The 15,657-nt window shown below is 36.9% G+C and overlaps 1 protein-coding gene across 6 annotated transcripts; it reads left to right on the top strand.

Moving 5' to 3' along the window:
* Positions 1 to 3,121: 3,121 nt before the first annotated feature.
* On the top strand, positions 3,122 to 14,723 carry LOC116264249 (histone-lysine N-methyltransferase ASHH3-like). Of its 6 annotated transcripts, none has more exons than XM_031644381.2 (16): positions 3,122 to 3,276; positions 4,761 to 4,841; positions 5,053 to 5,100; positions 5,519 to 5,645; positions 6,938 to 7,049; positions 7,219 to 7,318; positions 8,189 to 8,267; positions 8,345 to 8,516; positions 8,595 to 8,675; positions 8,884 to 9,064; positions 11,204 to 11,231; positions 11,346 to 11,430; positions 12,133 to 12,184; positions 12,329 to 12,409; positions 13,735 to 13,919; positions 14,325 to 14,723. In XM_031644381.2, exons 2-15 carry the CDS (start codon positions 4,818 to 4,820, stop codon positions 13,744 to 13,746), a joined length of 1,182 nt encoding a protein of 393 aa, XP_031500241.1. In that variant the 5' UTR covers positions 3,122 to 3,276; positions 4,761 to 4,817; the 3' UTR covers positions 13,747 to 13,919; positions 14,325 to 14,723. The 6 variants fall into 6 exon arrangements, with proteins under 6 accessions (XP_031500241.1, XP_031500233.1, XP_031500224.1 ...); XM_031644373.2 differs by having other exon boundaries at positions 5,032 to 5,100; XM_031644364.2 differs by having other exon boundaries at positions 5,027 to 5,100; positions 5,515 to 5,645.
* Positions 14,724 to 15,657: the final 934 nt, after the last annotated feature.

Raw genomic sequence — 15,657 nt, 5'->3', positions numbered from 1 at the left:
TCTTGCGTTGGTATTGATGGAACATACTGTTATTCCCTGAGTTACTTGTGAAGTTGTTTGTTCATCAGACGGAGTTATTCATGTAGCGATTTATTTCAAGCTTTGAATTTCCCTTTCCCGACATGCTTTTGTTGTTTGAGTAATTGCGAATCAGTTTGAACTTGTACTTATTGGACAGGGATAGATGTGTCTTTATTGTCTGCAGTATTGCACTTTATGTACTGTAAGCATATGCTGATTATTCTGCTCTTCACTGATTGCTCTTTGGCTTAAAGTTACTCCCCTAGGTTCACATTGTCATTTTACATAAATCAGCTTCATTTTGTTTTGCACTGTCGAAGGCAGTGGATCCTCTCTCTCTATCTATGCAGTTTACATCTTCGGTAGTCCATTTCTTTTTTTATGCTTGTCTTCCCTCCTTCACGATGTAGAGAGTCCGAGTACACGCCAGAATTGGTAAGTGCAGCCCAACTTCTCGCTTTGCTTTCTAAACATCAAGATCCCACATTAATTGATTGGCTTTTCGGGTTTTCCCTTGGATACTGCAAAACCCGCAGCTATTTGAAGTTCCTTTGCTGAGCTTATAGAGTCCTCATCTTTAGTGCCCGAGATATTGTACCTTTATTATCGCTGGCACTCCTTCACAGCGGCCTTCGTCTCCCTCTTCAATTCAACAAATATTTGCTGTTATATTTATTGGAAAGTTAGTTGTTAGGCTCATAATTGATTAGTAGTGTACAGACGCTGTTGAGGTGCTATTTTCTTAATAACGCTGTCCGCCTGTCATTGCTGGCAAAAACATGGTAGGTCCAGGAACAGTTGCTACCATCGTGGTGGCATTCAATTCCCACACGGCATCTGATTTCGTTTCTCTCTTTTCTTCTGTTATTTCATGTTATACTCTCTAAAGATGGGTTTGCTGCACATTATTGTCCTATTCTTACATGGATTTTTTTGTATTTCTTGCGCGTGATCCACCTTGTTCTGGTTTATTTGTTGGACTCTCTATGATGTTCATTGGGCATTACAGTCTCTGTGATGTGTTTTTGAGGTTAAGTTTATTGAAATACAGAGAGGTCATCCTGTTAGACAAAACTTATGAGCTTCAGATTCCATAAACTTCTATAGCTGATGAAGGTGGTAGGCATAAATCATGTGGAAGTATCTATTTTTTGTTATGCAAATTACTGAATAAACTTATTACTATCGTCAGATTGGATTTCATTTTTCATTTTCATCGCTGTTGGTGAAATTTTAGACAAAAAGTGATTTGTAGCAGTTTCTCTTCATGGAACTGCCTTTAATTGAACAGAATGATGCTTGTTCGTGTCCTGGATTTAAAGCGTCTCTCAGTGCCTCTTTTTTACATATGCTCGTGCAGCTATGTTCGGTTGGCGTTTCAAGACTGCCTCAATCAGTGATTACCCGTTTGAATGATGTTAAAACTTAAATCCAAGTCGGAGACCGAGTCTTTCCTTCAATCATTTCTTTTTCAAAAAAGAGCTTGTTTTGGCAGAAAAAATGAGCCCCAGGACTTGGCGTCTCATCCAAACCGGTTCGATCCTCCAACAATCAAGATGTTTAGATTGTCCGAATCTACATATATTTTTTAATTATTTGTTCCTCTGTATTCAGGTAAGGGAGAGGATTACTACCTACCCATGCTGAAGCATCCTGATTTCTTTATGTCTCTCCTAGGTTCAGGCCTGTGTTGGGGTTGGAGGATGAGTCTGATGACTCCGTTATTAAAAAGATACTGAAGATGCGGCCTTCTGTGAAGCAACTTCCATGCATGCAAATGAAACCCTGTTATATGCACCACGACCCTTGTCCCCAACCAATGAACTTCAGGTTCAAAGCTCTCACGAGAAATGAATCCCGTGAAGCACTGAAGCTTATCTTTTACATTTTTCTAAAGCAATTGCTTTTTCTCTGTTCCACTCTCACGATAGACCAGTCACATGGAGATTAGTCGGTGGAGGAGCTTCAAAATTTTGCTGGTACACTGAAAGCTGGATGTGGACCTAATATTGTCTGAGGTAAAAGATACAGTATCAGTTCGATTATTGTGTTGAAGTTGATTATTATTTAATACAGTTCCAATGATAACAAATTAAGTTCACTTTTTCGTAGGATAGTAACGAGAGTTGTTTTTTTGTGCTTTCCAAACAAATTGGTATTTAAAAACTTAAAAGTGGTTGTTGTGCCTGCCATGAACTGAAGTGACGCTGGTCGATATGGGCTTGAGATATTAAATATATTATTTGTTTTATAAATACTTTGAAATGGTTTTCAAATGAAAAAGGGGAAATAGTCGACACGGACGGGTCAAACCGATACTGATGGCGGTGATGCTACCGGTTCGCTCCGTCTTCTGAGATCGGTTCGCTCCGTTGCGATTGTGGGCTCAGATGACACGGCCCGAAACAAGTCAAAGGCCGTCCAACTCGCCCGTTTAAACTCCAAGGCAAGGCGGGCGGGCGGGCTGCGCTTCCTTCTCCTTTGGAAAATTTTTACATTCCGACAACCATTTTCAGGCATAATCCCAAATGGAATCTCCATTTTTGAATTTCCAATCTGACCCGCGAAAATTTTTAAAGAAATTACTGCAAATGAGTGACTCCTTTATTAATCCCCGTAAGTCGTAACCCGCAGAGAGAAATAATGTCAGTTTCTCTAAGTATTCATTAATGTGAAAAAACGGTATCTAACAAAATTTTATCACCTGGGATTGCACCATGTTCGAAGCTTTGAACACAATTAGTGTTATGTCCTTTTGCATGATAAAGATTGGAAGATGAGTTAAATTGGATGAAACAAGGCGAAAGATAAATATCTTTTTCCTTTTGTTTTCTCCTTCTTGGTTGCAAAGTCTAGAAGCGTTGTTCGATGCCAAGTAATAATATGGAAACATACAGTTTTTTTCTTACGGACGAGAGAACGAAAACAAAATTTAGCCCGTTGTCACATGTAGGAAAAGGCCAATCCGTATGATTCCCGTGAGTAATTATTAATATTTATGGAAGAGAGTCTTGATTGGGAATTACATAAAGAAAATGGTACCTTATTTGAATGGGTTTTTTTTTTCTCTTACCCTCGGCTTCTTTTTTCCTGCTCGCAGCCGGATTGTGAAAGCGGGAGCGGTTGACATCGGGACCACCTTCTTCCCTCTCTCGCTCTCTCTCGGCCTCCCCGCTCGAGTACGACTCTGGTGCCCTAAATCCGGCATCTTCCGGCTTCCTCCGAACTACCGTCTGGCTTCTCTCAGTCATCCAGGTACTATCTCTCTCTTTCTTCTGCTCGGAAGGTGGACGCTGGTCGCCCATTTTCCTGTCGGTTATCGTTCGTCCATTTTTCTTTCTTTGTTCCCTTCTCTCTCCCTCGCTCTTTATCTCGTCGTGACTGTGGGTGGAGCAACGAAGTTTGGTTCTGACCCGTCTCTTTCTTGCTGGAAAATGGTTCCCCGCTGCTTTTATTTTCTCCCCGGGCCGGGGGGAGGGGGTGTGGGTTGTTCGAAAAGGGTTTTGCCGATCGGACCTCTTCTCTGCGGCTAACTGATTGTTGAATCTATGATTTTTTTTCTTCATTCTTTGTTCCGACATGTTCATGTGGCGTGCTTACAATATGTCATTCAGTTGGTTTGCTTTCATTGTGCTAAGTCTGTTTTTGAAGCCGCCGTCGTGATTTAAGCATATTTATTGGGTTGTTGGGATCGAGGTGTTGTTGCTGACTGTATTGCGATGTTATCGAAATATTAATTTTGTTTGTTGTGTTGTTCTTTTGTACATGTGCTCAAATGGTTCCTCTAGCTCATTTTTATTGCTTTAGCTGATCGAAGAAAGTTTAGATTTGGAGTTCCTTGATAAAAGAATATGACTAACTATGGGACATAGACATGCGTTGAGACTGTCTCATGAATACGAATGCTGGTTATTTGTAACACGAAAGAGATTTAAAATCAGTGAGAGTATGTCAAACGGTATGTAAAGTTATTGTGATGATCAAATTAACGAGTTATTTTTGTTAAAACCAGAAAAAATCGACATTCAAATGTCTACTTTGAGAGGCCTAGATTATCTGCAAAATGGCATCCACACATTCATTGTTAGGCTTTTCAGAGAACTAGAGCTTTCAGTGTCAAGAAAAGAAAGAAAGGGGAGGGGGCTTGAGGCTTCCATCCGTTCACTTGCTGCATGGAATTTGAATGTCTATCTATGGTTACGAAAGATCACTTTGCCTTGCATAGAGAAAATGATGTCCTCCTTTAAATCATGAGCAGAAGCTGCACTTGGGATACTGAAATTGATAATGTAAATACTGGCTCCAAACTTTGTTTCACTGGGATTTTCATTTTTCAAGTTTTACTTTTTCTGTTTGCTTTTTTTGTGTTTGATGCTTCTCAAGGCAACAGGCACAAGCAACTTACGCTAAGCTGCAATGCATTTCAAAATTGGTTTATATGTTTGGGATATCGCAAGTCAAAACTAAATGTTTCAAAACTGAAAGTTGAAGTAATTGTTAAATAGTCCTTTTCTACCACTAGCTTGCAATAGTACTGCTCTATGTCCATCATTTTTTAAAGGAAAAAGATAATAGGTTGCACAGGTGGTCTGGTTATTTTGCTACTTTGTGCCTGTTCATGTATTAGTGGTGACTGAAATTTATCTGCTCTATATTGCCTTTTCTTTCGTGATTATTTATTATTTTCTTATTAGTTATGGTTAACATTCTTGATGACAAAAATGTCGTCCTTTTTGCAGGCTATGTAGCTCATGATGTTGTGACCCTATAAGTACATACTCTACCAATATGCATCAATGGTGTTGACATATATGAAGAAAGTATGTGCAGCCTCTTGAGGAATGGTTATTTTAGTGTCTCATGTATCTGTGTGATGTCAAAAGACTCAAAACAATCTTCTCACTAAGAAGAGGCTTAAAAATTGCAGAAGTCATTTTATTTTTACGTGTATAATTGTCACAAGTTGCTTTTATCTTCTTCTATTTCTTTTATATTTCTTATGTAGCTCAGAAGTTTGGTGTTGCTGAGCAGGGAAATAGGTATCGTGAAAAGAGGATCAAAGCACAAAAAGATTATGTGGTAACTTTTCCAGTTAACATTTGAAAAGTGTCTTTACATTTTTAATCGTCCTTCTGGTTTTAAATATATTAGTGCCGATTGGCCACTCAATCAATAGACAAAATTTGATCGTGTTTCTCTACTTTTTATGAAAATCCAAATGCCTGTTACATGGTTGCTTTCTGTCTAGTGACCTCGTCAACTTAGCAATCTTTTTCAGTTTAGAGAAAGTTGATCCACTTTGTTGCATCAGGTGCTTTATGTTCAACTTGTCTCTGTGCAATCTTTTGTTGGGAAATTCATTTTTGCTCCTTTATTCTTGTGCAAGTTTTTTATCCTCATCATCGGTTCTTGTATTTTTTATTTATGGTCTCTGTTTCTTGGATATTTACTTATACCATCCTTATGACTAAGATTTTGTTTTTTCTTGACAAGGAAGAAACCTGAGAGAAATGTCAGATTCATTTTCAGTACTATGCTTCATGTGCCTGAGATTCCTGTTGATTTTGAACTCCCGGAATGGCTAAAGGAACAGAGATCTATGCAATATACTTTCATAAAGCGCAGTATCCTTATGCTTATTTTTGAATTTTATTTTTCCTGATCTGTATTTTTTCTCTTTGGCGCTGTTGAATTGGAATAGATGTTAAGATAATAAGTGAATGTATGGATTCTGTTGTCTGAGTTAATTTATGTTCTTTACATGCTGAATCAAACATTTCATGAAACTTGAAGCTCCCAGTGTTGGTCGTTGTTTCTTTTCCTTCTTCAAACTAATTTGTTTCATCTCAAAGTTTCATGTATCAATCTTTATTTTATAGAAGAGAAGTTTCCTTGTTCGTGGCATCATCTGTTTCTGCATTTTAGGGTTGCTTGAACATCAAATTGATAGTAACTTGGCCCTTGTATGACTTGCGAGGCCCTGTATATTTTCAAATCAAACAAAGTTTTAATCAATTAGTTTCCAATTTATTACATGGTTAAGCACAAGAACCATGATTTTTCCTTTCTGTGCATTTGAGCTACGGCCAGTGAAAGCTTTTTGACTTCAAGTCGACCATTTATCCAGTGAATGCTTTTTGACTTCAAGTTGATCATGTATCTCTTATCTTTTTATTTTTCATGACTTTGTTTCTCCCAAATTCCTCTATTCTGCTTCTCTTGATTTCTTCTCCCGTATTAGTGTCAAAACAATTGGAATTGGATGTATTTGTGTATATTGGCCGGTATGCATAGCATTGGCACGTCATGCAAGCATTATGAGGGGGTGGCTCCTTTCAAAAGCTGGTCGACATGTGATTTGATTGGCCTGTATTGGTTTATACATGCTGATATATTAATAAAAGACTAACTTAGAAATAGTTTACTTTTTTAACTTTGAATTTAAGGCTGAGACAAGCTGATCCCTGTTGTCAATATGTATTGGTGTTCTTGGTTTCCAATAGGAGATGGAAACTGAGATTTACAACACTGATTGAGAGACAAATTAAAGTATTACAGAGAGATTCATGGATGAACATAATGTCTAAATAGTTCGATGTCAATTGAGCTTGACTACAAAGAGATTCACATGAAAATATTCTTTTGAATCTCATTGATAAGTATGATATTTAACAAGTACAATGTTTAGAAAAGAGTAGTACAATTTGGTTCTTGCCAGTTCTATGTCAATGTGAAATATCATGTAAGCAGAGAATGAAGGCTTTGTGCACCAAGAGTTGGTCCCCTCTAGTAGCATCATAGGTTGTGCATTTGGTGAGGCCTCAAATTCCTAGCAACATTCACATTTTCATTATGGTGTTTATCGTTAAGTAGCCAAGCAATTGCAAGTTTGTCTTCAGGTCTTAACTTCTTAAAGATGTTTATCTAGCAAAGAAACCGAAGAGGCGTAATGAAGATGATGGAATTTTCTGTTCCTGTGCTGCTTCTCCTGGATCATCAACTGTGTGTCAGAAAGATTGCCATTGTGGGTAAGACTGATCTTATTTTGGATCTTTCACTTATCTGTTTCATTTGATGGTTACTGCCATCAACTGTTTAATGTGCTTCATGAATATGCAAAAAATACACATCATTGTTGCTTGCCTGATTTGTTATTTTCCGTGAACAATTTGCATTGCTGAATGTCTTTATCCGCAGGATGTTATTGTCTTGCTGTTCATCCAGCTGCCGATGTGCAGATTCGTGTGCCAATAGGCCTTTTCAGAGTCGTGTCAGCAAGAAAATGAAAGTAGTGAAGGTACATCTTAATTCACAGATTCTTTCTCAAGAAAATAAAGCAGTCTAGTTTTTTTGTCTTTCATATTGTTAGACACTTGTTTATTTCTCTTGAATTCAAGTTTCTGTTGGTTCAAAACATTGAATTTAACCAACCTATACCTTTTTAGTTTTTATTTTATATCTTATTATACTTCTGCTTTAGGAAAAGAGTTATGGTCCTTCATCTGCTATTGTGAAAAAATATAAATGACTGAAGGTCTTACTGAAGTATGTCTAGATTCCTCCGTATGGCTGTATAAATGCTAAGTGTTCCCCCATTACTTGTTAGACATTTATTCACTGTTTTGCTTTCCATGAACTGCAATTATTCATGCTTCTCTTGTGCACGTGGGAGACTTTTACTTTTGCACAATCCAATATTGGCGATTGAACTCTTTCTTGCTTGAGGCTTCTCCAGTCTTTTGGGAGGGTGGATGTGGTGGGTTTGATTGTTGAGTTATTCATGATGTGTCTAATGACTCTAATCATTGTGCCTCAATGCTTTCTAATATTTCTTCCTTTTAATGAGTCGATGCTTGAAACTCCCTTTTTTTGTTATTCTTACACAGAAGGTTGGTGAAGTCCATACCAGGGCAACTGGTATCTTAAACATTTTTCTCTTAATGTTATCGTTGCATGGTGTTCTCTCCAATCTCATAGCAAGCAATTGAGAAAATTACGGTTCTATGCTGCTAATTAGCAGGGACTTGAATAATCTTACACATTGTGTTTGTCGATGGTTAGCTGTTGTATGGTTTCTTTTATTAGAAATTAAAAAGCTCATATTGTAATTATCATGACTTGTAGGTTTGTCCCCTTCTTGATTCCATCTTACTTGGTATTTTTGCAGACTGAGAAATGTGGATTAGGATTGGTAGCAAAAGAGGATATAAGTCAGGGGGAGTTTGTCATAGAATATGTGGGTGAAGGTCATTATCTGAAACTTTTTTATCATCTTTGTTATTCTTAATAAAGGAAACATGAAACATTCACATTGTTTGTGCAGTTATTGATGATAAAACATGTGAGGAGAGGCTATGGGAAATGAAGCGCCGTGGTGAAACTAACTTTTATCTGTGTGAGGTTAACAGGGATATGGTTATTGATGCCACATACAAGGGAAACAAGTCTCGCTTTATGAACCATAGTTGTCAGCCCAATACTGAAATGCAGAAATGGTTCTCTACCTGTCTTTGAATGGAATTACCTTTTTCTTGTAAAATAAATCTCTTACTGATTATGATTTCTTATTTCAGGAGAGTTGATGGTGAGACCAGAATTGGAATTTTTGCTAAACGCAAGATTAAGATGGGCGAGCCTTTGACCTATGATTATCAGTACGGAAACCCTACATTTTCTCTTGTAACTGTGCTGGGAACATTCTTTGTAGTAAATCCAGCATCTTATGTCTACATGATATATGGGCTTGTTTATATAGTGATCTACTTATCTTTTTCCATGTTTTAGTTTCTTTTTTTGGGTCCGTTATTTACTATATTAGTTTCTTCTGAAAGTGATATTGTCCGTTTGCTGACCTACTTGTAGGTTTATTCAATTTGGAAAGGATCAAGAGTGCTACTGTGGTGCTTTGGGTTGCAGAGGAAAGTTGGGAGCGAAGCCCAGCAAGCAGAAGCTATCTTCAGAGGCTGCTACTGAGTTTGTTGCTTGTGAGGTGGCAGCTACTTCACCTATACTGAAAGCATTTCTATATGAAAAAGGCCTTCTTGTAAGTCGATATTTTGGTTCATTAAATTGGCTAAGTTTGTTTTTTTCTTGACAAGATGGAGTTAGACATATAGACTTCACAGATTAGATGCCAAAGGAGGTCAATCATGGGGCTTTCCCTTCAAACTGATGCCATGGCTCTATTTGTGGCGAGCTACTCTGTGGAATACCTCCTCTCTTGTGGAGCCCATTCACAAGAGTCCTGTGTAAACCTACTAAAACCTCTGAAGATTTCAAAACCTTCTCCTTAGCTGATTGTTCCCATTCGGTATCTGATTATATAAGCCTGTTGCAACCTCTCTAGCTATTTGAATTATCGATTTGGACACTGAACTTCCTCATCACAAAATCCCACCATCTCTGTTCTTTGTTTCCCTGCCTTTATTGCTTATTTAGTCTGTCCATCTTAATGCTTAATGGTCACCCTCACTTGCCTCTTAGAGTTAAACCCTGATGTCTGTTCAAAATCTTGATGAGAGATAATTTAAACCAATCATCTGGTGGATATAGGATGAGTTGATTTAAGTGATGTAGGATGAGACGAGTGTCAAGAACATTCAGGGCAACATCTCAAACAGTCAAACTGCTTTCCTTACGTTAACTGTTGATCTCCTAAACCCATGTTGCTATTGTGAAAATCTACAGCTCACCGACAGCATACCGAGTTGACCTAATTACTAGTTGGAAGGTGGCTGGTCAAGCCTTTTGAAGTTGTTTGGACTTTTAAAGAACCTTTACATATTCATTTTCACGCTCCATCCAATCTATATAGTCTTCTCCATACGGCCTTTTTTTTTTTCAAATAATCTGTTCTTAATGTTTAAATTCTTTATTCTCTTACACAGGCCTAGTCAATCATAGATAATACATTCTTTAAGGATGGCACTTCACTATTCATAATGAACTTACAAGTTAAAATAAAACTCGTGCTATAACAGGAACCAAGCTTGAAAAGGAGTTGCTGGTGTTCTTGATGGCCATTAGCCTTTAACCCCACAAATCTGTGCCTTTTAGGGCTCGGCTTCCAATAGTTAGCATTTCTATGGAATTTGAAGGAAACTAGGTCTGGCATCTGTGGGTGGGGAAGGGCTAACCATTCTCAAATGAACTGCCTGGCAGAAAAATAATGTTGGGAAAAAGAGAGAAAGAAAAAAGGTCCTCTAACTGAAAGTTTAAATGACATAAGCTCTTGAGCTTCTCATCAAAAATACCATCCTCTTGATAATTTCACAGCCTCTTATTGACTGTTAATTAGTTATCCTTCATTTTTCCTGCTTCTCTAGTTTCTCTGAAAGTCCTTTTCATCCCTTTCTGCTACCAAGTTGTAACCATAAAATGGCCTCTCTTGATGGTGCCCTTTTATGGACGCTGATTCCTTTAAGAGATACTCTGAAACATCTTGGTTGCAAAGTGTAAATCCTTGGTGGGCATCCCTTTCTCCACTTCAAGTAATCGAATTTGGTTATTTTGGTGGAAAATAAGACAAAATGTATTGTGCCATTTGTTTATTGAACAGTAACATATCATTAAAGGTTTCACTGCTAATCTTAATGCAGATGTGTCTCACGTTGCACACTTAAGTGCAATAGTAGTGTGAATTAAGTCTAAGATATGCAAGTCAAAGATATTAACATATGGGCAAGGAAACTGACTACGTAGGGAAATGAAGGTGGTGCAAGTCCCCAAATTGCTTTGTGTTGAGTAGTTTAGCTTGCAATTAATAAAAATATAAATGGGGGTAGCATGGGGAGGTGACAAGACCCTAACGTTTTTGAGGCCTCCATGAAGTATAGTCCTTGTGAAGAAATTCAATGCAGACAAGCTGAGCCACTCTTCCCTCTAGGCACTGTTAAAAGAGTGCTGTATGGATACTTTCCTTTCATGTTCGCTGGAGAGCCTTGAATTAATTTGTCCTTCCCTTCGGCCATATAATAAAAGGTATAGAATAACATAGTGAAAGTCTACAGGTGATAAAGTGTAATTTATTCTAGAATTTACTTCTAGCTTATTATTCAGTGGGGTAATAATGTGTTGGATATGGAAAACTGGCTTTTATGGTTCCATTTACTATTACTGTTTGTGTTTGCTCTTAGTTCATGCCTGTTGACAATAAATTGACTGCCATTTTTCTGTTGCATAGGATTGGCCTGCTGGAGAAATATCTAGTGGTAAGCTTGCCTCCTTGTGCATTGCTTCAACAGTTATTTTCACTATTCAGACATCTGATTCTTCCTCCTCTCCTTCCCTTTTCTATGTGTTTCTTCTATTTTCTGATAATCCAGGAAGATTTCTTAATGGCCACTCCATTAAGCGGAGAGGGGACTGCATTGGTCTACGTGTGAAAGTATGGTGGCCAGAAGACAAAAGGTGTGATTAAATGATTCAATGACTACCATCCTACTGCCAATTTTTATGCAATGGTTGTCTAATTTTTCTACTTCAGTCATCATTGAAAAATAAAATTGTTTCTCTCTGTTGGGCTAAATTCTGATATGTTTTTGTTGGGATTCAAAAGTTGATGTATCTATTATCTTTGCAGCCTAGTTTCAACTTTGAAATTATTAGTTCTTTTGTTTCAAGTTGCATGGCTTCTGTTTATTGCAATGTGATGCTCCTTATCATGTTGTTCATTGTTAAACCCAGTTGAAGTGAAAAATCATGTATAAACTGATAATGTATGTATTGTGTAATTTGTCCTTGAGATTCCTTGTTTTGTTCCCATCTCAATATTTTTTGTAAACCATCTCGACTTTATAATAGCTAAGTAACTTTTTCATCACCGATGCCTTGAAGAATGTTGTATTTTCTGGAAAGTAGATATTAGCCTATTAGGCTGTTTTCTCAAAGGTGGGCCTTATGATGAATATACTTGAATATAATTGTGCATTTTTCACAATTGCAGTAATAACAGTCGATTTTTTGTTTTAAATCTGTATTTTTTGAGAAGTTATTTGGTGGAGGTGAGTGCTATTCATTCATCTTATGAAATGTTAGATTTGAGCCTTCTTTGTCTTTTATGAATGCTGCTTTCCGTTGCATTATTTAATTACTGTAGCGTGAAAATTGCAGATTCTATAAAGGGAAAATATCAGCCTATAATGCAAAGAACAAAAAACACACAGTGAGTAATGAATGTCCATTATGTGTGGCTAATCTTGATTTCTTGTTTGTTCGAATGCTACATTTTTGGTGTTTTTTCCTTTTGTAACTTATTCTATAGGATGTTGGAAAAAAATGATGTCTCTACCGTAAAATTTTGTGGCAGATATTATATGACGATGGAGACAAAGAAGTTTTAGATATGAGAAAAGAACGTTGGGATTTCGTCACAGTGCGTGATTTTCAGGTCAGCTGGTGAAAATTCAACTGGATTAACTTCTTGCGCCAACAAATGCAAATAAAGTAGTTTATGACATTGGTTTTTGTCAATTGTTTGTGTGGTTTTTAGTCTTCATTACTGCCATTAAACTGTTTGAAGATTTCTGAAGCACAAATTCATTTTTTATCTTTCTTAAAAATGTTTCAATAAAAAAAAAATGTTAGTATCTGCACTTGGTATGGGCAAGATGTCAAATGATGGTGAATCAAATGATATTTGTGATCATCTATGCAAACAATATGGTTGTTGTTATAGTTAATGCGTAGTCATCAGTTTCCAAACTTTTGAAAATGTCACTTATACTGTAAAAATTTTGGTGAAATAATATCCCCAAAGCAATATTTTCAAAATGTCATAAAAATGTATGTATTTATGTATCCTGATAATGTCATGTTATGTCTGCATTTCTTTTGTAATTTAAATATATATTAAGCATTATTTTCTTAATTTTATATGTAGAAGACACTTTTAATTTTTGTTTATATTTTTGCATGGAGCATTTTAAAAGCCCTTTCGCTTCATGAATACTATCTTTTTATTTTCATTTTTCAACTTATAAGAGTTCCGTTAATTTCTCTATATTTTTCATAGAAAATCATTCTCTTGAGGGCAATGAAGAAAACAGGATCAGCAACCGAATTAAGGCATAGGCTTATCTTGGAATGATATATTTTTGGAGAACCAAATGTCAAGGCTTTTTCTTTGGTAGTGATGATAGACTGGAAGTCTTTCATGAGATGCCAGGCATTTCTGTTCAGTGATACTATTTGCTAGTACCTTTCACCAATGATCAAGCTAGTCCATTTTATTTTTGGTCCATAAAAGTTGCGAAATGATGATAAAAAAAGTTATTCAAAGGGACCTTCATTTGGAGATAATTGTTACTAAGCATTTGTACTGCATTTTACAATTAGAAGGCAAACTTCATGACATAGCCAAGGAGAATAAAACAAAGAACATGTTATCATTTTCTTTTTGCGCTTTAATGGCTGGTTTACCACCTGTGGACATGACCGCTTTGGACAAGCTGCCAAGTTTATCAACTGGTGCGTTTGTTCTTCTACAGAATCCACACGTAATGTCCACTCTTTTTCGTTCATTTGGAAACTTATTCTGCTTATGTATATGTTTGGAAGCCTATGATGTGTCCTAATCTTTGCACTGGAAATGATGATGAAAAATGGATGAAGATCTATAAATTTCATTAGTGTAATACCAACTAATGTTAAACTCAATGGAAATATTAATCGTTGCAAATTTGTTGATATAGTATTTATTTTCATTCTGTGCAGTGTCCGCTCTAGTGGCATTAGAAACTGCATGACAGTTTTCATGGATCTGATCAACTATCTACTAAGAACTATCGGCAGTTCCTCATCATCTGGATTCCTTCCCATTTTTTTGTCGCCTGTGGTGTACAATATGCTTTAACAATTTTCTTCAAGCAGTAATCTGCAAATTGTATAATCTTGTCAAGGTATGCTTGTTTTCCAGCCCTAGGGATAGGGATATCAACGGGTCAGAGGCTCAGATATGCTTACCAATTTGAATACTGGTTCATTTGGTTTCAACTTTCAACAAGTAAAAGAAAAATATTTGATTTACGAATCTGATCCAGATTGGTATATAAGTTTGTGTCGAGGTCCAAATCTGAGTCCTGTTTGACCCATTTACATGTGAAAATTGTATCATAAAATAGTGGGATCAGAATTCAACCCCGGAAATCATGTAATCCTTTTAAACCAGATGCAATTAGGTCTGCCTCAGTAAGGCCTTGCATCTAACCCAAGTTCGACCCATTGGCATAACCCTTTTTTACACAAGAAGCATGGTTGCTGTAAAGGAATAAATAAATATTTATCTACTTGATTTTTTTTTGCAGGTGTAACATAGCGCATCTTGTAGCATAGTATTGAAAGAAGTCGGAAGATTACATGCGATACCGTAGACCAATTTTTTTCAGAGTGGCATGTCAAAGTGGGGAGACGATGTTTTTGTGATGGGTTCTCTTTCTCTCTCTAACTTGTTCTAACTTTAAGGTTTTCTTGTGGATGTTGTATGATTCTGCTCATGTTATCAATGTTTCAACATGTGCAAGCTGATCTGTTTTAAGTGTAAACTAATGAAGTGTGTGATTATATTTGTACTGTAAACAGTCATTTGACTGGAAATGGTTTACGTTGGGCATCATCTTCTGCTTCTGAGTTTATGTTAGGTTGCTTCCTCTATTACTCTGAAACCAAAATGTTGTTGGCGTTGATAAATTGATATGAGTTTTATATCCTTCTCTTAACATATTCTCTCCTTGGGCACGTTCTCTGAGTTTTTTGGCACTAGTTTACGCTGCGCAGGATAACTTAATGTCTGCATAGCTGACAAATGTCCACATAGATCATTATAATTGATTTCTTTGTGCGATCTTGTTGTGATTTCTCTCATTATTACATTGCAATAGAAAAAATTCACGACGGAAATCAATCTGTGGGAAGGTTGCGGGTTCTAGCGCTTTGTAATGTAAGATTAGTGGGTTGTCTGTCTTCTGCTGAAACACAATTATTGTACATTTCAGTTTCATTTTCGAATTGAAGCAAATTTGGAAACTTTCCATGGATGTAGGCCCTTAGAGTAGAACCATGTCAAATTTGTCCTCTCCATTTGTCATTCATCATTTTCTTTCCCGAAGTTTTTATTTACGTTTCACATCTGGAATGATATGGTTTGATGGGTGGTTTAGTCATATACAAGCGTTCAGATTTCCTACTTGTTTCTACACTGAATCAACTTTTTTTTTTTTTCTTTTTCTACTTCTTTCATAAGGGAGCTGCAGCGGGCAGTGAAAGTTAATCGTAACCTTGTATTGTCTTCCCATATTGCTAATGCAATATCAACGCTCCGAGGGCATATTTTTGCTTTGAATCTCATGGATTTTGTACGTCGACTGCTGTTTGTGACAGTTGAATCCCAAAGATCATATTCGTCGTTCTCGGAATTCAAGAGTTCTGCTTATTCAATTTCTGAGGCTGTTCTCCACCCCTGGCACGGAGCAGTTCGTGGAAGTAACTTTCCTTGTTTCGGCCGGGGCCCAGCGGGTGTAAGACGATGCAGGAGAAATTTCTCTAGAAAAGATTCTACAGCTAAAAAGGCGTCTATTTCCCCTAAATCGTATTAGAAAAGATGAATCTTTCGGGGGTTCCTAGTCAAGACCAAAAAGTCGC

This window comes from Nymphaea colorata, chromosome 1, assembly GCF_008831285.2.
Source record: "Nymphaea colorata isolate Beijing-Zhang1983 chromosome 1, ASM883128v2, whole genome shotgun sequence".
Taxonomy (NCBI): Eukaryota; Viridiplantae; Streptophyta; class Magnoliopsida; order Nymphaeales; family Nymphaeaceae; genus Nymphaea; species Nymphaea colorata.
The sequence above is the reverse complement of the archived record's forward strand: the minus strand, read 5'-3'. Positions and strand labels throughout refer to the sequence as shown.